Consider the following 21,518-nt stretch of genomic DNA (forward strand, 5'->3'; position numbering starts at 1 on the left):
ATAAAATATAACAATTGTGTTAATCAAGATTAATATCCTTCTAACCAGCGTTAGAAAGAATAAAATTACAGTTAGAATTTCACTTAATAGCTTACCTTTCGGATTGATTAGTTTCTGACAATATGATATTGGAGTTTTTATAACCGAAAAGTTTAAATTCAAACTTCAACACTTCCGGTTAATTAAAAGGCCTAATCTAGAAAAAAATCAGGTTCACCTTTATTTGGGTTTTTATGTTTCACCTCTACCCGATGCTTTAAATTGACCTCTTTTCATTTGAAAAAATATATTAAAATAATATTTCATTTTTAACATATATTTTAATTAGACATTAAAATTATTATTAGTACAAAAACACATTTTTTCTCACAAGATTTACAAATTATACTAATTTTTTATTTAATTTATATTAATTATCAATAAATATTTATAATTAAAAACCGTAAAAAAATATTTTTCAAACAAAATGAAATAAATTTATTTTGAAAAAAATATATCGGAAGGACGGATTCCATTGAAGGAGGAACAACTGCTTCTCCTATAAAAGAAGGAACATATTTGTTTCTTCTTTTTATAATTCTTTTTTTTAATTGTGGCAATTACCTCTGATACGTGTTTGGTTCGACGTGGATTACTTACATAAATTTATTTGATTTGTACAATTAGAAAAAGAGAATCTTTATAACTTTGATTAAATTGGAGTTTGGGTATAATTGTTCAAATTTTTAAAATAAGCGGACCAAATAGTTTATTTTTTTTATCTAAATTATAAATATATGAAAAAAATTATCCAATTTAATTTTTTTGATAGATTGATTATTTGAGTGATAGATAGCAATTGTTTACGGTGATCAAAAGAACCGATAATATATAGAATCCAAGGAAAAAACTTCTTCAATCTCCATTTACCAAATCTTGTTGTGGCCATATTTGTTGTTGGCCTTACATAAATTATTCTACAAATGTCCTTTTTAATGTTTATTCTTGTGTACCAATGGCTTTTCAGCATATTAAATAATGCAAATATGTATCTAACAATCTTCATCTTATATTTCAGGAAGAAAAAAAACTTCATCTTATAATATTACTTTGCAGAAGTCATATATATAGCATCAACTTGGGAAGTTTTTTCTCATCATCATCTCTCAAATATAATGACATAAATTTCTCATATTATAACATATAGTATATGCTTTTTAATCAGCAGGTGTTTCATGCTTGGAAGGGCGAAAAAATGTAGCATCACATGAAATTCCTGCAAATTAATTCCATTAATGTGCATGGTAAGGAGATATATCAGTTTCTTATGTTCATGTATAAGTTTTTTTAAGAAAATAACGCACAAGGGAAAACTTATTTTTTAATGATTTTGATGCATAGTTAGTGGACCATATATATTCTTTGGTGTTTTAATGTTTGGTTGGTGTTGATTAAGCTGAGATATTGTTTTAAAGTAGGTTTGAAGGAGATGGAATTGGGTGTTCTTCTGTTTCAATAAGGATGCTTCTAACTAGTGATGGCAAATTGGTAATATATGCTTACTAATTTACAAGCTCAACATATTTTGATCAAATTTTTTGGTTAGTTTTTTTTCCTGTTAAAAAATCAATTTTTAAATAAAGACATGATATAAACTAAAATTGGTAACATATGCTTACTAACGTTCTATCGTAATTGATGGATACCGAATCCTACTGTAAGTATAATGGAGCCGAGTTGCAGGAGATCCACTCTCAGGCGACACCGGACTCCCCCTGAAGACGGAAAGATATGAAGGAGATACCGAATCTCTAAGATTCGGTAATACACTAATAAAGACCGAATCCCACATGATCCGCCAAGAGCGCGTCAGGTCCGGGATTCGGATACACGACTAAATATAGAAACCTTGTCCTATTTGGACACAAACACTACATATGGAAGGATAAGCTCTACTTTAGGAAGATAAGACTATTTAGGAAGACGTTCCTAAATAGGACTCTTATCAGATTAAGGTAGATCTCGACAAATCAGGAGAATCCTTAAGATACGGCCGAATCCCTACAAAGTAGGATTCACCTACCTAATACAACTCTACTAGGTATATTCGACTACTATAAAAGGAGCACGAGGTATGCCTAGAATCACAATTACATTCATATACTCAAAACGCTGCTCAAAGCTCTAAACTGACTTTAGCATCGGAGAGTTAATCGGACAACCACCGTCCGGTTAGCTTCTACCCTGTTTTGCAGGTTCACTCACCGGTTCAGAAGGCAGACTCCATCAATTGGCGCCGTCTGTGGGAAAAGCTTAACTAAACTTCAAAAGAAGGAGCTTTTCTGAACTCAAAAACAAATCTCATTGAAGAAGATGACTTCTGAAAGAGTAAACCTGAAAGACAAACAACCAATGGACCCAAAAAGCACTCCGGAGATAATCAATGTGACGGAAGATGGGCTTCTCAACTCCGGGGAAAAAAGCAACACCGGAGGGCTCTCTTTCTCAACACCCCAGTACCAAACTAATCCAATAAGAGGAAGCATCCCAATTGCTTTCAACCTAAGCACTGAAGAACAAGCACCAAATGCAGCGACACAAGATCCACACAGCGAAATGCTGAAAAAGATACTAGAATCTGTGCAGGCAAATCTTGACAGATTGGCTAATGAGGCCAAAAGAACAAACGACAGGCACGAAGAAACTATGAGAATGCTAAGGGAAAACTTCAGCCCTACAGCTCCCAGAAGAAGAGAAAGAACAAGAGATGCAAACCCAGGCCGACGGGAGACAAGGGCAGAAAACAACAAAAGCAAGGAACCTCGGACCAGAGGAAACGAAGAGAGGAACGAAACACGAAACCAACGAGAAAAGGAAACCAGCGAAGAGGAAAGTCCTGACAGAGAAAAATCTAACGAGGAATCACCAGAGGCACCCAGAAATGAGCACAACCAGGAGGACGCCCGAAGCAATCTGAATACGAAACGAGACGAACGAAGGGAGAAGGAAAAAGAAGATGCCCCACCAAGGAGTAAGCGACAAGAAAGAGATGCAGGGAAAGAACAAAATAAGAAAAAACACCAAGAAGGAGAGGGCGAATCGTCAGAGACACCCCAAAAAAGCAAAGCCACATATGTGGTGGAAGAAGATCTAGAAGAGAAGATCGCCAAAGCGCTCAAAAAACTAAAATCTGAAGAATTGGATATAGAGGACCTCAGGCTGAAAGGATCACCCCTCTCGCCCGAGATCATGGAGGAAACCATCCCGTACAGCATGAAGCTGCCGACCTTGCCAATTTTCAATGGGGAAGGAGACCCCCGAGACCATACCTCTAGGTTCACAGCGACCATGGGGCTACTCAGCGTATCAGACGCCATCCTCTGCAGGGTTTTCCCTACCACGCTCACGGGCACAGCCCAGAGATGGTATAACAAATTAAAACCAGGCTCGATCAAAAGCTTCGCTTCGCTTTCAACAGAATTCCTCAACAGATATCTCACAAACATCCCAGCTAAAACCACTACCAGTATCCTAAGAGCCTGTATCCAAGAAGAAGGAGAAACCCTGCGAAGCTACATCGAACGATTCAACAAGCAAGCTATGAAGATAGACAACCTGAACGTCGACATGGCGACAGAAGCATTGCGAGACGGGACGCGATTCGGAAAGCTGGTGGACAAGCTGCTAGTCAATAAACCCACAACTTTCTCAAACTTAATGGGCATAGCTCAGAAATACTTCGAGTTAGACGAAGGGCGAAGGGCGATTCGCGGAAAGGAAGCAAAAGGAAAAGAATCAAAAGAGAGATCCAGAGAAAAAACCAAGTCCAAACCTGATGACAGAAGAGGAAGACCCGAAGAAAGCAGACGATTCGCCCCCCAGACAAGATATGAATCGAGATACGATCCCAGAGATGACGAGAATAACTTCACTCCATTAAACACCAGCCGAACTAATGTCCTCATGTGGATCAAAGAAAACATCAAAAACGTGGTATGGCCACCCAAAATGAAAGCAGAAGCAAGAGACACCAGAAAGTACTGCAAATTTCACGACGATTACGGACACGAAACGGATAGCTGCAGAGACTTAAAGGTCGAGATCGAAAGAATGATCGACACAGGCGAACTGAGGAAATTTGTGGCCCGAAAAGAGAAGAGCAATGACAAGGGAGAAAAAAGAAACAGAGAAGACAAGCCAAAAGAAAAAGAAGACGAGCGCCCATCCAAAATTCTGGGAACCATACACATGATTAATGGTGGAGGGCATAGTAGCTCCACGATCAGGAGGAAGCAAAGGAAGGAAGTAATGAACATACGAGAAACTCACATGCCGCCAGTGATCTTCGATGTAGAAGACTATGAACATGTCAAAGCACCTCACAACGATGCTTTGGTAGTGACTACTATCATTGAAAATTGGAACATGGAGCGGATCCTTATCGACGAAGGAAGTGCAGTAAACCTCATGACGAATGCAGCATACAAAATGTTGGGAGGAACAGCGTCAAGGTTACGCCGAGTCCCAATTCCGCTATCAGGACTCGGTGGACCCTCCATCACCCCGCTGGGAGCAGTCACCTTGGAAGTAATAATCGGCCCGGAAAGAGGAATGAACAAGAAAATCATGTCACTATTTAACATAGTGGACATGGAATTGACATATAATGCCATCCTAGGAAGACCTTTCCTCCATGACTCGGCAGCGGTAACCAGCATCAGAGCACTGGCAATGAAGGTACCGACTGAAAAGGGAGTAGTGACGCTGAGAGGAGACCAAGGAATAGCCAAGAAGTGCTATGATGAATCAGTGGTGGATCTCCAAGAAAACAAGACCGAAAAGAAGGAAGAATAGGAATGAAAAACGACCCATCATCGGTAACGACTCTCCGTCTTACCAGATGGCGTCAAATCTATCTTTAATGCTTTGTATGCCATCTTTTTATCAATAAAAATTCAATTTCGCTACCATCTGATTAGCCAGACGAACCAATAAAGAAATAAAAATCAAGAACAGCCACGAATGATTAAATCAAAGACGAAAGAAGAAAAAATAAATTAAAGATCAAACTCAAGAAAAGCTAAAAGCCAAGAAAATGAGTTTAAATTAACTCAAAGCAAAATCGCCGAACCAGGCAAATCGCCACGAAAGGCTAAAAGCCAAGAAAATGAGTTTAAATTAACTCAAAGCAAAATCGCCGAACCAGGCAAATCGCCACGAAAGGCTAAAAGCCAAGAAAATGAGTTTAAATTAACTCAAAGCAAAATCGCCGAACCAGGCAAATCGCCACGAAAGGCTAAAAGCCAAGAAAATGAGTTTAAATTAACTCAAAGCAAAATCGCCGAACCAGGCAAATCGCCACGAAAGGCTAAAAATGAGTTTAGATTAACTCAGAAAAGGCGAATCGCCAAAAAAGAGTTTAGATTAACTCGAAACAAAAACAAGAATAAATAGAGTTTAGATTAACTCTACAAAAAGCAACGCCAAGAACAGGGTTTAGAGTAACCCTCGAGGCAAGACAAGTACATAAAGATAAGGCAAAAGCACATTTCGAAGAAAAACGAAGAAAATATATTCATAAATTGCGAATTACAAAAAGCAAAATTGCGAATACATCAGCAAATACAATCAAAAGAAAACTACTAAACACGGTCTTTAGAAATCTTGACGAGGAGATCACGGGCGATGGCCTGGGGATCCAACCCGTTAACCCCAGAAAGATCAATATTGGGATTCTGCTCCAGAAGCTTCTTCCCAATCGCAAGGCGATACTCGCTTATCAGAGCAGAGTAAAAAGCCTTCGTATCTAGCAGACGGATGTGAAGACCTTCAACCTCCGTTCTAAGACTATCCCTCTCCCCACCAACAAGGGAATTGATCCGAATAAGCTCCTCGATCTCTTGAGTCAAGTCATCGGTCTTTTTCTCAATCACTTTCACTTGGCGATCATTAATCGCATCCTGCGCCTTGAGCTGCGCCAGAAGGGAATCATGCTCTTCCAAAGAGGCCTTCAACTTCGCCCTTTCAGACTCGGAAGTCGCCAAAAGAGCAGACAGACGCTCGACCTCCTCCTCGGCACACTGTCGGCGGTCGTTCAATACCAGAACAGATTGAAGGGCCTACACACCAGAAATAAACAAATAAGAAAGCAACTGAATACAAAAAACATATTATACTCAAGAAAGAAAGCACTTACAGAGAAACCATGAAAACAAGCCAGATCGGAAAGCTCCTGACCCGGCCTACCACAGAACCACGTGACATCATCAGGAATCGCCAAAGTCCGGATATATTCCGCTAGCACTCTCGGATTCAGCAAACTGGCAGGATCCTGACCTTCGACCCATTGAACCAAGTCTGGAGCAGAAGAAGAGCTTCCAGGAAAACTCTCCCTCGTAGGAGAATCATCGACAACTCGACGTCTTTTTCTAGACGGAGAATCCGGGTCTCGACCTAAAGAAATCTCCCCCGAATCAGCAACAACAGGCCCCTCTGAGGCCACACCCCCAACTCCCCCCGAAACGATAGATGATGCTAGAGGGGGGAGTAGTGACGGAATCGCCTCGTCGCCGACTGGAACAGCCGAGTCATCACCATCATCATCATTTATAACAATAACCTCAGGCAACGCTACCTCGGCGGGAGCTAGGGGGATATCAACAGGAGCCCCATCCACGACAATGTCGCCAGGAATAACGTCGGCGATAGGAACGTCAGGACCACCCATCGGAACGTCCAAATCTACTTGAAATCCGGAAAGGAAATCGTCAGAAGAAGAAGACATCCTACAAAAGAAACATTAAAAAGAACTTAAGCAAATTAATATACCTTGAACAAAAGAGTAGCAAAGATCCGCCAAGCCTCGAGGAGGATCCTCCAAAGGAAACCATCGACTCCGAAGATGACTATTAACCAAGACATCTAAAAGGGGACGCGACACAATACTACAGGAAGATATGTCAAAAGCAAGCTTTGACTCGGATAAACTTAAAGGAGAAGAATAGCTCCGAACTGGATGAGAAGAAAAACCATCCGAAAAATGAAGAAAAGCAAATTTATGATAGACAATAAAGAAGCGCCTTCGCCAGCGACTGGTTAGGCAAGGAAGATAAATACGAGATCGCCCTTCTCTACCAAGGGCGAAAACGAAGCAGCCATCACACTTCCTAAAGTCTACAAAATGATATAACACTTTGAGAGAAGGGGCACAGCCCCGGAGCCTACATGCCTCCGAAAAGGCAAGCACTACTCTAATCGTACCAGGGTAAAGTTGCCCTAGAGCAACCTTTAAATCCCTACACACTTCTACTAAAAAGGGATCCAAAGGAAACCTAAGACCAGCAGCAAATTGCTCTTCAAAAAGAACCGCCCTACAAGAAGATCCGGGAGAGTCAGACGCAGCCATATCGGCACCGGGTAATATTACCCTATAATCAAAAGGAAAACTATACTTAAAATAGATATCTAAGACTTCATCCCTACGAAGCTTCGATCGGGTAAAAGCCATAGCAGCGCAAGCATCTTCCACTCGACTAAGAGGCATCCTAGAACAGGGAATCACAAACATAAACACAAAATAAGGATCAAACAAAAAATATATTGAAGAACACGTTGAAGAACACATCAAAGAACAACAAGTACAGAAGAAATTTCCAGAATATAAAGCATGGAGAATATACAAAGAAGAAAGCCATATTAACATCCAAACGACGAAAGAAAACATACCTGTAAAATCTGGAGAAAACAAGTCACGAAGAATCAAACAATCAAACGAAGAACGAAAAGGAAATAGCTACAAGAAATGAGAGTAAATTCGAAAAGCAAAGTAAGAGGGAAAAGAAGAAATGCGAAGAGATTAAATACAAAATGCTTTTGAATCATTAACCGTTTAAATCATTAAATGCCGACACGTGGCAACACAGAATCTTACTAAAGAAGAAACGTCACCCACAAACATATGAAACGACTCGCCCGGAATGCAAAGCGACTCGCCCGCATAAAAGAACTCAGCTCCAAAAGAGCTAAAATCCACTAAGGCATAAATGCCAAACTACTTCAGCTCACTTGCGGGGGGGCTAATGATGGATACCGAATCCTACTGTAAGTATAATGGAGCCGAGTTGCAGGAGATCCACTCTCAGGCGACACCGGACTCCCCCTGAAGACGGAAAGATATGAAGGAGATACCGAATCTCTAAGATTCGGTAATACACTAATAAAGACCGAATCCCACATGATCCGCCAAGAGCGCGTCAGGTCCGGGATTCGGATACACGACTAAATATAGAAACCTTGTCCTATTTGGACACAAACACTACATATGGAAGGATAAGCTCTACTTTAGGAAGATAAGACTATTTAGGAAGACGTTCCTAAATAGGACTCTTATCAGATTAAGGTAGATCTCGACAAATCAGGAGAATCCTTAAGATACGGCCGAATCCCTACAAAGTAGGATTCACCTACCTAATACAACTCTACTAGGTATATTCGACTACTATAAAAGGAGCACGAGGTATGCCTAGAATCACAATTACATTCATATACTCAAAACGCTGCTCAAAGCTCTAAACTGACTTTAGCATCGGAGAGTTAATCGGACAACCACCGTCCGGTTAGCTTCTACCCTGTTTTGCAGGTTCACTCACCGGTTCAGAAGGCAGACTCCATCAGTAATCATTAGTTTTTCTATAACTTTTAAAAAAATCATTCATAAAAAAACTTTTTAAAAAATCAATTAGTTTTCTTTAATTTTTTTATCAGAATTCACCACTATCCATTTTCATAAGCTAAAGGAACATGTTGCTAAAACTAATATTCAATTTAGTCCATAAATTTATTTAATTTTCAAAAAAGTCCATGAATTATAAAATAATCAAATATTTTTAATGATTTTTAATTAATGACATATCTACACCTAATTATATACATTTTTTTTCCTTTTAAATTATTTTTTAAGAAAATTTAATTAAATTTATTAGTTTGAAACTTCAATCAGACATAACTGTTTTGCTTTGCTTCAATTTTAAAATTCAAAAATCTAATATTTTTTGGTTTGGTCTGATTTTAAATCAATATAAATTTAAATTTAAAATTAACTAGAAACATATAAACTTTTACATTTTTCATACATATTAATATTTAATCAATTTTTCAAATAAGTGTAAACTTATGTTAAAATAATTAAACTTCTTTGAAAGAAAAATAAAAATAGTTACAAATATATTATGGTTTATTAAATAGCTATAAAAATATTTCAAACGTAATATTTAAATAAGAGATGGTTTAGTCCAAACCGACCAAACTGAAAATTGACAAGCTCAAAACTAAAACTGAGAAAAAAATATCAAAATCAAACCGAATTGAAAAGTAAAAAAAATTGAAAAATTTAAAATTTTAAAAAAAATTAAAAATTTAAATATTCGATTATCCATTCAGTTCAGTTAATTTTAGTTTTCCAAAATTAAAGTTGAACCAAACCGAATAATGAAAAATATGACAAACTGTAACTAAGCCGATACAGACTTCATACTTCCAAATCCGACTTATACTCTGTTTATACGAGTTTGGACAAGACCTTTTTAAATGGCCTAATCACTCAAAAACCCCTCACCTTTAAACTTTTTTTCAATTCCACCCCGACGTTGAAAATTTGTCAATTTTACCCACTTTTTAATTTTCCGTTTTCAATTGTACCCCAAATATTTTAATTTTTGTTAATTTTTTTACTGAAATGATGAAATCATTCAATTAATTAAGTCTAAACATGAAATTAAATTCTTTTTTATTCAAAAAAAATACAACTAAGTCCTTTATTTTTAAAAACTAACTAAAAACCATAATCAAATTAACACTAATTTAAATTCTTAATTAATTTAACTAAATTTAAATAAATTTTTAAAATATACAATTAATATATACGAGACATGGAGAATGTTTTAAACAAATTTACAAACGCAAAAGATGTTAATTTAATTTTTCAGGGTACAATTGAAACACAAAAATGCAAAATAGGGTAAAATTGATAAATTTTCAACGTCAGGGTATGATTGAAAATGGGCTAAAAGGTCGGGGTTTTTTTTAAGACATTAGGCCTTTTTAAATTTATATGAATAATTGTATAAAATGAAAGTTTGAACCCGACTGTCAAAATAACGGATTTTTTCAAATTCTGGCCGAACTTATAACAAAAGATATTGTCCAAGCCCGGCCCAAGAGAGACAGGCCTAGACAGGCCGAGCTGTACCCAACCCATAGATAGGTCTACTCACCCCTAATGTAGTTCAAGTGGTTTGCCATTATACAAGGAATATCTTTTTTAAAAATTTGGATTAAACAGCATCAAATAAATACTAAAATTAAGTAATTAGATAAAGTAAGAGAAACCATTAGATAAGTTAACAGCAAGACATTGTAAAAATGGGAGGAAGAAACAGAAGATATTCCTGGCAAAGCTGAAATATATGGTTTATCCATTTATGTCCACCTGACAGATTCTTCAGCCCCACTCTCACTCACCATTCAGAAAAAAGAACCCAGACCCTAGCCCCACTCTCAGACCCAAACCCAACCAACTAACCACACTCTTGTCTATTCTTCTCTTTTTCATGCATTAACTGCCACCCATTTTTATAAATATTTTTGGTATATAGTTCCAAATGCCATATAATACATGCATAATTGCATTACTGATATACAATATAATTTTAATACATACTCAAATATTTGGTATATTAATTTAACAGACAAACTCTTCTATTTTCATCAATAAAACAAATCTCACACTCTCACAATCTTCACGTCATTTCTCTTTTAAATTTCCAGTTCTACTTGTATTTCTCTTCTATTCTCTTTAAATACCCACATTTCATTTTTCTCATTTACAGCTTCTTCCAGATCATGGAAAAACACAGCCGCAGCACCTACAACGGTGCCGTTTTATACTACGAATGCTATGCATGTCAGCAAGTAGGAGTCCCCATCTTCCACTCCACAAGCTGTGACCTCGCCACTGCTCGCCAACCCCATTGGCAAGCACTCGCCGGGTCATCCCTTATCCCTATCCATACCCGGACCAAATACCCATTCGGAAACCGGCCCCGGAAACCACCGCAACCGTTCGGGTCAGTGCTCGACCCACGTAGCCAGTTGGTGCAATGGTGGAACAGGGTTTTCCTATTGGCACGTGGAATATCCTTAGCTGTTGATCCTCTATTCTTTTATGCATTGACGCTGTCGATAGGGAAAGGTGGGGCCCCTTGTTTGTATGTGGACAATGACGTGGCAGCTGCTGTAACGGTGGTTAGGACATGTCTGGACGCTGTTCAGTTTTGGCATGTTTGGTTACAGTTCAGGTTGGCTTATGTTTCCAAAGAGAGCCTTGTTTTTGGATGTGGGAAGCTCGTGTGGGACGCACGTGCCATCGCTTCTCATTATGCCAAGTCTCTTAAAGGATTTTGGTTTGATGTTTTCGTCATCCTACCATTTCCTCAGGTTGGTTCAATTTTTCTGTGCTTCAATGAAAATATAAATAGATAGGACCCTAATAGATTGAGAAATAAATCATTGTTTTAAAATTGAACTGGTTGCGGAACTGGTATGGCCATCGGTTTACAGTTTAATCAATTCAATTGTTATGACCATCTATTGAACCCTTATAATAATATAAAAAAACTATTTATAATTTTTTATAAAATACGTATTAAAGTTTTCTTTATATATAAGAATATAAAAATATAATTAATCTTTATATATGACGATTTTACAGTTTTTTAAGTTTAAATTTATTTAAATCGACAGTGTAATTAATTTTGAGAGAATTAAACTGTTAGTTTTTTGGAATGGTCATAAACCTTTAATTTGTATTATTTTGATGATTAAATTGTAATTTTATTTCAACAAAAATAATTTTTTTATCACTAAACGTATAAATAAGGTATGATGTGGCTTAATCAATCAAGTGCAAATTGTCACATACGAATAATTTGACTTGAAATTAAAAAAAAATTCCCGTTAAAATACAATTAAAATAGTCATCAAAAAGTTCCATGATCAAAATGAAATAATTCAAAAGTTTAAGATTTTTACAGTTCACCAGTTTGTATGGTTTTTTCAGGGTTTTTTTTTTCCGGTATAACTAAATTGGTTGAACCAAAAATTCAGCTTTTAGGAAAAAATCAAATGGGGTTGCTGATCAGTTTGTGGTCAAACCGGTTGAATTGGCCGGTCTGATTATTTAAACACTGTTTTTTAGCAGCAAAGCTGTGATTTGATGGTTTTATATTTATGAGAGAATCAGGAGGTTGCTTAATTGCTGTATTTGTTAATATGCAGGCAATGTTTTGGTTATTGGTGCCAAGGCTGATCTCACAAGAAAAGATAAAGCTGGTATTAATGTTAATACTGCTCACTTTCTTGTTTCAGTTCTTGCCTAAGCTCTACCACAGCTTTTGCTTGATGACCAGAATGAAAAAGGTCACCGGTTACATCTTTGGCACCATTTGGTGGGGTTTTGCCCTTAATCTCATTGCTTACCTCATTGCTTCTCATGTTAGTCTACTCTTTTTTAATCTTTACATCCATCATATTATTTTGATATATGAAAATTTTAAAATATTCTACATTTAACAAAAAATTAAATTTTATATCATTTCCATACGAATTGAAGTTTTGGTACCACTCGGAAGTTTAACCTATATTTTGGACATTAACAACTCATGCCAAGCTATGTGCTTAATTTAAGGTTATAGGAGGGTGCTGGTATGTGCTAGCTACTCAAAGTGTAGTGAAATGTCTAAAGCAAGAATGTGAAAGAAATGGAAGTTGCAAGCTGTCTGTGTCTTGCTTCAAAGGTGTCTGTTATCAGTTTATGTATCCTGAAGACAAATTTGGAAACCCGTGTGGCAATACCACCAAATTGATTGCGAAGCCATTGTGCTTGGATGATGAAGGACCTTTCAATCATGGGATCTATTCTGAAGGACTTCTTGTTGTTACCAGCAATTCTCTTGCTGTCAGGATTCTCTATCCCATTTTCTGGGGCTTGCTCAACCTCAGGTATTCAGTTTTTTAACCTTGAGAACTAAACAAGAATTGAATTACACCCAAATGATTCATTAATTCCATTTCTTGTTTCTCACGTTGGCAGCTCTTTTGGGAATGAACTTGCTCCGACAAGTAACTTACTAGAAGTCATGTTCAGTATATTCATTGTGCTGTGTGGATTAACTCTCTTCACCCTAATGATTGGGAATATACAGGTGATCAATTCATTTACAAAAAATAAACACAGAACAAGAATAATGAGATTACTTAGTGACTTAACAACTATTATTTTTGTTGTAATGAAATAGGTATTTTTGGCAGTAATGTTGGCGAAGAACAAAGACATGCAGCTAAAACGCAGAGACATGGAATGGTGGATGAGCCGACGGCAATTGCCATCTAATTTAAGACGACGAATGAGACATTTTGACAGCCAGAGATGGGCTATTATGGGCGGAGACGATGATGATAAGTGGATTGATGAATTGCCTGAGGGACTTCGGAGAGATATTAAGCGGTTTCTGTGCCTAGATCTCATCAAAAAGGTAAGCTGAACAGAACCATCTCTGTTTAAGAAAAGCTTGTGTTTGATTACAGATTTTATTAATGCAATTGTCTTGTTTAGGCACCTTTGTTTCATAATCTGGATGATCTTGTTCTCGACAACATTTGTGATCGCGTCAAGCCCCTTATCTTCTGCAAAGGCGAAAAGGTAAAAAACCAATTAGCATCATTAGCCGGGTTTGGATTGGACAGATTCGAGTTTTATCAGTAAACATTTTACAGAAGATATTCATCCATTTTAAAAAAACAGATAATTAGAGAAGGAGATCCTGTACAAAGAATGTACTTTATAGTCCGTGGACGCGTAAAACGCAGCCAAAGCCTGAGTAAAGGCATGACAGGCACAAGCCTTATCGAACCTGGCGAATTTTTAGGCGACGAATTGCTGTCCTGGAGTCTACGCCGTCCGTTCAGAGACCGGCTTCCATCGTCATCAGCAACATTTGTTTGTCAGGATTCAACAGAAGCATTCGGTCTTGACGCGAAACATCTTAGGTACATTACTGATCACTTCAGGTACACATTTGCAAGCGAAAGGCTTAAGAGAAAAATGAGATACTACTCTTCGAATTGGCGGACGTGGGCGGCAGTGAACATACAATTTGCTTGGAATCGTCACAGGATGAGGAGTAGAGGTGTACTGAATATTGTGAATATTCATGGAGATTTTGAGAATCGGCTAAGGCGGTATGCGTCTATGTTCTTGTCTATCAGACCTCATGATCACCTTGAGTGAATTATGACAGCAGTCTTCCTATACTCGCTATTCCTATGAAAATCCATGGGAATTTACAAGAAAATGTAAAGATTCTTGTGCTTAGCTTTGCTTGCAAAACTGAACAGAAATAAGTTTGTTTGCGGGCAGATTTTAATTAAATGATCCGTAAACCTTCATGTATGTCTTTGTGCATATAAAGACTTCCATGTGTTGACTATTTGGTTGATCATATTCTACTTGTAAATAAATTTCTCTCAATTATAGTCTATTTAAATATTCAGGCATAATTTGACAAAAACAAATATTCAGGCATAATGATTCATATATATTTAACATAATAAATTTATCTATTCATAACCAGAACTTATCTGACAGAGATATTTATAAAAGATAATCTTAACATCCTAGTCAATCAATTTCACGAATTCTGATAATTATATCTGAACGAATTACTGGTAAAAAAAATCCCATTAATAAAAGATAAAATACAAATGTAATATCTTAAATAATTTTTATGATAAATTATTTGTAAGAACTGTTTGAACAAATAATAAAATAATGAAATTATTTATAAAAACTGTTTGAACAAATAATAAAATAATGAAATTATTTATAAAAACGATTTATAAAAATCTGAACGAATTACCGGTACAATAATCTGGATGAGTCGTGAATTAGGTCGTTCTCTTTAAAAATTAATTTACTTATAATAGAAAAGTAAAATAATTAAAGTCATTTAAAATAGGCATAAGGTACGAAAAAAAAAATAGCTAATCAGATTTTACCGAACATATATTATCCATATAAGCAACGTTGAACTAAAAAGTGTCTAGGTGTATGCAGCAACGGTAGCGTTTAGGCAAACTTAGAAATGTCAAGAAACGACGTCGTTAAACTCGAGAAAGCCACGTGGACCACAGAGAACTCTTCAAAGGTGTATGGGCAGGCTCACTCAGACATTGCAGCATTCAATCTGTTCATCGCACACTAAACAGAAAACAAACAAACAATTTTTGTCTCCTTCTTTGATTTCTGATCATCAAGAGAAGAGTCTTAGGGTTTTAATGTTGTTTCTTTGCTAATCAGTGCAACAAAAATTAACTGGTAAGATCGTAATCTACACAAAATTATCAATTTGTTAACCTCTTTTCCTTTTATTTTTGTAATCAATCAATCTTCTGTAAATTTGCAAGGGATTTAATCTGTGCTTTTTGTATTTTTTGTTGTTGATCTTGAATTTATGTGATTGCAATTTTCGTTTAATGATTAATCTTGTTGGATTTTGTAAGTTTTGTTTGTTTGTTATGCATTTGATTTTAATGTAATTGATAAATTGGGTATTGCTTAAAATTCTTGTTTGTTTATTAGGGTTACATAAAGTCGCTAACTTTAAATCTCATGTCAAATTTGCATTTGGGAAAGAAAAAAAAACACACGCATGCTTTCCAAACAGGGCATGTTGTTCTGATTGGTTTGAAGGATTTTGTTTTGTTTCTTGTAGTTGGCCATTTGCTAGAATAGAAGATAATGTCACTGGAAGGTAAGCTTGTGAAAGAAGGCAATGTATAATCAAGTGACCTGTCCTATTGTTGTTATTATCTGTGAATACTGCTCGTTTCTGTAATTAAAGATTTTGTAATCCGTTAATTGTCTCTTTTGCTTTTGGGGGTTAATGGTAGGGTTGTGAAACTTTGCTGCATTATGAAGTCTATTTATTTTTGTTTTTGTTTAGCTTATCAATCTGCTTTAGGTCATCCCTCTGCATCTTCTCTGTGTATTGATATTGTCGGCTACTGACAGTGATAAACACATAAGTAGCTGATCTTTCATAGTCACATTGATAGCAAACTGAACAGTACAAACATTACAGTTTAGAGGTATTAGAACTGAAGTTTGATTATAATTTTTACTATTTTTCTTCCAGGAGCACTGCTTGGTTAAAATGTAATGTTGCCAACGGTTAACGGGGAAACCTTCAAGGTATGAATTAATGGTTATTGCTTCCTGTTGCAATTTCCCTTTCTAGTAATAGAATGTGATATTGTTTTCTTTAGTCGCTTCTCCTTGCTATAAAACGTGGAATTTTGCATCCGGTTGCATAGCAGGGAACATTGGTTTGAACAGCATGGTGAAGCTAAGTCAAGCTGCAGTAGAATCTTCAGATGACGAGGCTTCTTCTGTTGTTAGCAGAGAAGAAGGCCTAGAGTGTCCAATATGCTGGGAATCCTTCAACATTGTGGAAAATGTGCCTTATGTTTTATGGTGTGGCCATACCCTGTGTAAGAATTGCATCCTGGGGCTGCAATGGGCTGTTGTTAAGTTTCCAACATTACCTATTCAGCTTCCTCTCTTCATTTCATGTCCATGGTGCAACCTCTTATCCTTTCGTCTAGTGTATAGAGGCAACTTGAAGTATCCTCGCAAGAATTACATTTTACTTTGGATGGTTGAAAGCAAGAATGATGATGGACATAAGTGTCAGAATACCCGCTACGAAGATCATCAACCCATTTTGTCACGGGACAACAATTTGTCCCCAGGGAATCAGTCAAGTCGTAGTAACATGAGGAGGCGGCATACTCCGGAGCCATTAGGAGTACACCTGGATCAAAATAATGACAATGATTTAGTCAATTTAGGAGGAATTCACTCTTCTCTTCAGAAGTCACTGGTTTTTTTTGTTCATCTTACAGCCAAGTTTCCCTTGGTCATTCTACTCCTTTTGATCATCTTATATGTTATACCTGCCACTGCAGCCATTTTAGCCCTGTACATTCTTATCACAGTTCTGTTTGCCCTTCCATCATTTCTAATATTGTACTTTTCTTATCCTAGTTTGGATTGGCTTGTAAGGGAAATCATTGCATGATGTGTAATGGCTTTTCACCTAGAAACACTAGTCCTCTATTTATCAGATGCCATGGACTCCTTAATTTGTCGAACTCCCAGTTTTAAAGCTGCTTCAACTTGTCGACTTCCAAGTAGCTCTGTTGTGCCCTCTTTGTACGGTTTTGTGTTGGGAACACATCAGCTCCTGTAGAGTTTTACTGGTGGGATTGCAGATGTGTATTTCTTCTGGAGTGACCAATAGAAGCCCGGAAAATGGACATGTCACCTGCCGATTTGCAACGTTGTTGGAAGTAAACAAGAAGTTCATTGTGTGAAGAAGAACTTGATTTCTTTGTTCTTTGTAGACGTCTTTTTTTTGTATAATCGTTGTATTTTTCTTGATGGTCTCAAAAACAATTGCTATTGCTATACATTAATGAATCTTCATTCTTCAAAACTTCTTCCAATCAAATATATTTTCTCGATTAGCTACGTCTGACTGTGTTCATGATCTGATTCTGTATCATTATGTTTATGTAGGTTCCATTTGCGATGCTCTTTTGAGTTTGCTTTGCAGAATATTTACCCTTTGGATCCATGAGTTCAATTCTTAAAGTGGTTCGAATCTAACAATTTTTATTCTTAGACAAAGATCACCATCACATTATGCGTGTATGAAAAACTTTATATTTATTATATGTTCTTATGAAAATAAAGATAGCCGGTAACTTGGTTTCTAATCAAGATTTTTAAGATCTAAATATTTTCCTGTTCAGCAGTAATTCATGATTCTAGAAGGTTCTAATGCATTAGTTCTGTTCTTCCTTTCTTAACATCCACAAACCACAGATAAATTCAAGAAAGGTACATGTTGGTAAATCCACTCCACGTGTCGCAAACATGGCCTTGAAAGTTAGCAGCTTTAGAATACTCACCCCAAAGTCTCATGTTTTCTCAAAAACAAAAACAGGACAACAAAATATGGTGGCAGCCATTACAGTTTCTTCCCCAAAATCTTCAATATTACAGAACCCAATTTCCTTAAAAGAATCTGGCTTTCTTGGTGGTTCCTTGAAGGGTTTTTCTTTACCATTAAAACCCAGAAGTAAAACTAGAGATAGTCTGAATTTGGTGGTTGCTGCATCAAACAGTAACTCAACTACAACTGACAGTGACAGCAGCTCTGCTGGCAGGTTTTATCTCAATTTTACAGGATTTCCATTCCCTCTTGGTCCTTTCCTCAATAGACGCACTATAAGAACTGAGGTCAGTTTTTGTATCTTCAAATTGCCATAATTGTAAATGGAAAAAAAAGTTATGATCTTTCATTTTCATTTTATATGAAGAGAAGTGTTTAATCTCTTGTAGTTGTAATTTCATAGATGTGGATATTATTAGAGAGAGACATTGTCACTGTTTCTGTTGCAGTTAGTCTAGTTTTCTGCTCTATAATTAGAATGGAAATGGTTGCACAATCAGAAATGCTAAAATGGATGCACAATCAGAAAATGGAGAATTGACATACCATATTTTTTACTAGAATAGATTACAAAAATATATATAATTTTGTAGTTTCAGAAGTATCTTCGGAAACGGAAATGAAAGTCTGAAATGTAGGACTCGAAGTTTCGGTGCGACATAGATTAGTCAATGAAAATAAAAAGGCCAAATGTCGTAAAAAGGCCAAACCTTTCATAAAAGTTTCACAAAAGTCCCGACCTTTCAATTTTGTCGATTTTGGCCAAAAACAGATTATTTGGTTTCAATTGTGGCCATCTCTCAATTTGATTTCAATTTGCCTATGTGACGCCTACGTGGCATGCACATATATTGAAAGGTCAGGACTTTTGTGAAACCAAATAATCCATTTTTGGCCAAAATCGACAAAATTAAAAAGTCAGGACTTTTATGAAACCAAATAATCAGTTTTTGGCCAAAATCGACAAAATTGAAAGGTCAGGACTTTTGTGAAACTTTTGTGAAAGGTTTGGCCTTTTTACGATATTTGGCCCTTATGTTGGATTGGAACTTTCTGGATTTCATAATTGTGTTTTTAAAATGGAAACAAATGACATTGTGGCTGATTTGATACCAATAGCAAACAGCTAAGTACTTCACATCTATGAGATGAACATGAATTAGACCTTAGGTGTTCCCATTTAAACATGTGGAAAAGAAGAATTCTGCTAGATTTCAACAAGATTGATCATGTTGATATAGAGAAACTCAACTTCTCAGTGGATTGTTGTGAGATTTGATAGATCCTTTTTTCTTCTGTTAATTTCCATAGGCTGTGAAAGGCAGTATATGGCTATTCGAACAGGAGCAAGCATTAGGCTTCAGCAGTGTCTCTACAAACACTCGGATGACAGTAATCAAACTCAAATCTGGAGGATTATGGGTTCATGCGCCTATTGCTCCGACCAAGGAGTGTATTCAGGTTCTATCTTCCTTACCATTTCACCATTCAATCAAGATGCTAAAGAGTAATTTAGCTGTATTTATCCTTTTAGTGGTTATGGAGTTCAGTTTCTTTTCGTAGCATATTTCACTCATCTTCTGCAGGCGGCAGAGACATCAACCATAGTCTTTCATGTATTATTTATTCGTGTTCTCCAAGTTTGTTGCTGTCTGCAGTTCTGCAAAATTTGATGCCTTTGACAAGTAATATTTCTTAACAGCTAGTGAAGGAGTTGGGCGCTCCAGTAGAGTACATTGTCCTGCCTACATTTGCTTATGAGCATAAAATTTTTGTTGGACCATTTTCAAGAAAATTTCCAAAGGCACAAATATGGGTGGCACCAAGGCAATGGAGTTGGCCATTGAATTTGCCACTCGAATTTTTTGGGATATTTCGGTCCAAAACCTTGAAAGATGAGGATTTGTTAACCCCGTGGGCTGATGAGATTGAACAAAAAGTTTTAAGCTCTCCAGAAGTTGGTAATGTAAATTTCTTGCACACAAAAAACAGAATTTCAGCCTAGGTGAATAATGATGCAAACGAACTTTCTTATGGACTTCTACAGGAATTGGACCGTACGTAGAGGTAGCATTTTATCATAAGCGTTCAAGAACAATGCTGGTAACAGATGCTGTTATTTTTGTCTCAAGAAAGCCACCTGATTGTATCAGCAAGGAATCCTTGTTAGCATCAGCGAAGAATGGTTTGGCTGTAAAGCTATTGAGTAAAGGAAAAGAAGTCTCTGAGGAACCAGTTGTTGACAACCCGATGAACCTTCAGAAAGGTTAGATCATTAGTTCTGTTTTTAATGCAACTTGAGAGTTAAAGTGATTTTAGTATGAAGAAATTGAAGTAGTAAAGTTTTTCTTGCAGGATGGGAAAGAATGGTTCTGCAGATCTTGTTTCTTGGCCCATCTAATCTGTTAGAACCTAAAGCTAGTTTTGCTCAAATGTCACAAAAGTTGATTGTTTCCCCTATTGTAAAGACACTAGTCTTCAGCAAAGTTCCTGAAAAGGTAAAGAAATCACACTTTTCTGAACATTGATCATACTGACGCGTCTATTATGATTTTCACTGTTATTGAAAACCCAAAATTGACCAAATTAAGGTGAGTGTGACTTACATCTGTGAGCTTCCCACAGTAATCCACGAAAATGAGGTATCATATAGTTATAGTAGATTCATAAATAATCGAACGTATTCCAATCCCAAGATCTCAGATCGCGCATAGCTAAAAACCTACTATTTTTTACGATTACGTGGTCCCATTTAACTATTAGCCTAATATCAATTTGATCAGGTTAGCATTGTTCTAAACTGTGCTGGTTTTTAATGCCTGTTAAAACTTCAGGTCCGGGATTGGATCGATAGAATTACACAGGACTGGAGATTCAAGAGAATCATCCCTGCTCATTTTGCTGCTCCAATAAATGCAGGAAGATCAGATTTCTTAGCAGCATTTGCTTTCCTAGATGACCTGCTGGCTGACAAATACGTAACCCAGCCGTCGCTGTCGCTTCTATTCACAACACTTATGGGAAAGGCTGCTAGTTACTTCCCACCAGATGATATGAAGACATTATCATCTCTTGATCAGTTTTTAGTCTCGGTTGGAGCTGTAAAGAAGACTGTCTCGGGACGGAAAAAAAGAAGCATCAGTTTTTAATGATTTTAGCAGCAAAAGAAGTTGCAGAGTACCTCAATTTTACACACATGTATAGTATGTTGTTATTGATGGATCTTCATTGTATGGATGTTCAAATTTAGGACAAGTTTACAGTAGAAGTGGTCGATGCTTCAAATGTTATTGAGACTCGTAAGGTCAAAAGTAAAAGGAAAGATTATTGATGACAGGTTCTTTTGATTTTAAACAGCTTTAACTTGCAATGGAAGTAAAGAGCAAAAGTAGTTGCAGAATGGGG

The 21,518-nt window shown here is 36.7% G+C and overlaps 4 protein-coding genes and 1 long non-coding RNA gene across 6 annotated transcripts; 4 read left to right on the forward strand and 1 right to left on the reverse strand.

The window, feature by feature from the left end:
- The first annotated feature begins 827 nt into the window (after positions 1-827).
- Positions 828-14,534, forward strand: LOC126678107 (cyclic nucleotide-gated ion channel 2-like). Of its 2 annotated transcripts, none has more exons than XM_050372983.2 (9): positions 828-1,283; positions 1,455-1,527; positions 10,866-11,472; positions 12,313-12,528; positions 12,722-13,035; positions 13,127-13,238; positions 13,332-13,568; positions 13,649-13,735; positions 13,838-14,534. In XM_050372983.2, exons 2-9 carry the CDS (start codon positions 1,517-1,519, stop codon positions 14,321-14,323), a joined length of 2,070 nt encoding a protein of 689 aa, XP_050228940.1. In that variant the 5' UTR covers positions 828-1,283; positions 1,455-1,516; the 3' UTR covers positions 14,324-14,534. The 2 variants fall into 2 exon arrangements, with proteins under 2 accessions (XP_050228940.1, XP_050228942.1); XM_050372985.2 differs by having other exon boundaries at positions 1,458-1,527.
- Positions 5,978-8,646, reverse strand: LOC126678108 (uncharacterized). The gene is made up of 2 exons (XM_056105457.1): positions 6,808-8,646; positions 5,978-6,720 (listed from the first exon to the last, which is right to left on the reverse strand). The coding sequence occupies exons 1-2, from the start codon at positions 7,700-7,702 to the stop codon at positions 6,074-6,076; spliced, it is 1,542 nt and encodes a 513-aa protein (XP_055961432.1). The 5' UTR covers positions 7,703-8,646; the 3' UTR covers positions 5,978-6,073.
- A 652-nt stretch (positions 14,535-15,186) lies between the features above and the next one.
- LOC126677356 (uncharacterized) lies at positions 15,187-16,403 on the forward strand. Its single transcript, XR_007640502.2, has 3 exons — positions 15,187-15,409; positions 16,230-16,285; positions 16,360-16,403. It is a non-coding gene; the product is annotated as an uncharacterized LOC126677356 (long non-coding RNA).
- LOC126678621 (uncharacterized) lies at positions 16,404-17,626 on the forward strand (the record flags this gene model as incomplete). Its single annotated transcript, XM_050373515.1, has 1 exon — positions 16,404-17,626. A coding segment is annotated over one exon (771 nt), but the record flags the coding sequence as incomplete, so codon positions are not given.
- A 90-nt stretch (positions 17,627-17,716) lies between these two features.
- Positions 17,717-21,444, forward strand: LOC126677355 (uncharacterized). The gene is made up of 7 exons (XM_050371924.1): positions 17,717-17,752; positions 17,984-18,400; positions 19,425-19,574; positions 19,816-20,074; positions 20,161-20,379; positions 20,469-20,611; positions 20,948-21,444. The coding sequence occupies exons 1-7, from the start codon at positions 17,732-17,734 to the stop codon at positions 21,260-21,262; spliced, it is 1,524 nt and encodes a 507-aa protein (XP_050227881.1). The 5' UTR covers positions 17,717-17,731; the 3' UTR covers positions 21,263-21,444.
- The last annotated feature ends 74 nt before the right edge of the window (positions 21,445-21,518 follow it).

This window comes from Mercurialis annua, linkage group LG4 (genome assembly GCF_937616625.2).
Source record: "Mercurialis annua linkage group LG4, ddMerAnnu1.2, whole genome shotgun sequence".
NCBI lineage: Eukaryota > Viridiplantae > Streptophyta > Magnoliopsida > Malpighiales > Euphorbiaceae > Mercurialis > Mercurialis annua.

What these genes read in the sequence shown, in the direction of transcription:
- LOC126677355 (XM_050371924.1), top strand. Translation starts at nt 17,732, where the DNA reads ATGAGTTCAATTCTTAAAGTG. An exon ending in TGAGTTCAATTCTTAAAGTG is followed by an intron (nt 17,753 to 17,983) that starts GTTCGAATCTAA and finishes CACAAACCACAG; the next exon opens with ATAAATTCAAGAAAGGTACA. An exon ending in CCCGATGAACCTTCAGAAAG is followed by an intron (nt 20,380 to 20,468) that starts GTTAGATCATTA and finishes TTTTTCTTGCAG; the next exon opens with GATGGGAAAGAATGGTTCTG.
- LOC126678107 (XM_050372983.2), top strand. An exon ending in TCATCCTACCATTTCCTCAG is followed by an intron (nt 11,473 to 12,312) that starts GTTGGTTCAATT and finishes GTTAATATGCAG; the next exon opens with GCAATGTTTTGGTTATTGGT. An exon ending in TCTTCTGCAAAGGCGAAAAG is followed by an intron (nt 13,736 to 13,837) that starts GTAAAAAACCAA and finishes TTAAAAAAACAG; the next exon opens with ATAATTAGAGAAGGAGATCC.
- LOC126678108 (XM_056105457.1), bottom strand. Translation starts at nt 7,702, where the DNA reads ATGTTTTCTTTCGTCGTTTGGATGTTAATATGGCTTTCTTCTTTGTAT. An exon ending in TTGCTACTCTTTTGTTCAAG is followed by an intron (nt 6,721 to 6,807) that starts GTATATTAATTT and finishes GATTTCAAGTAG; the next exon opens with ATTTGGACGTTCCGATGGGT.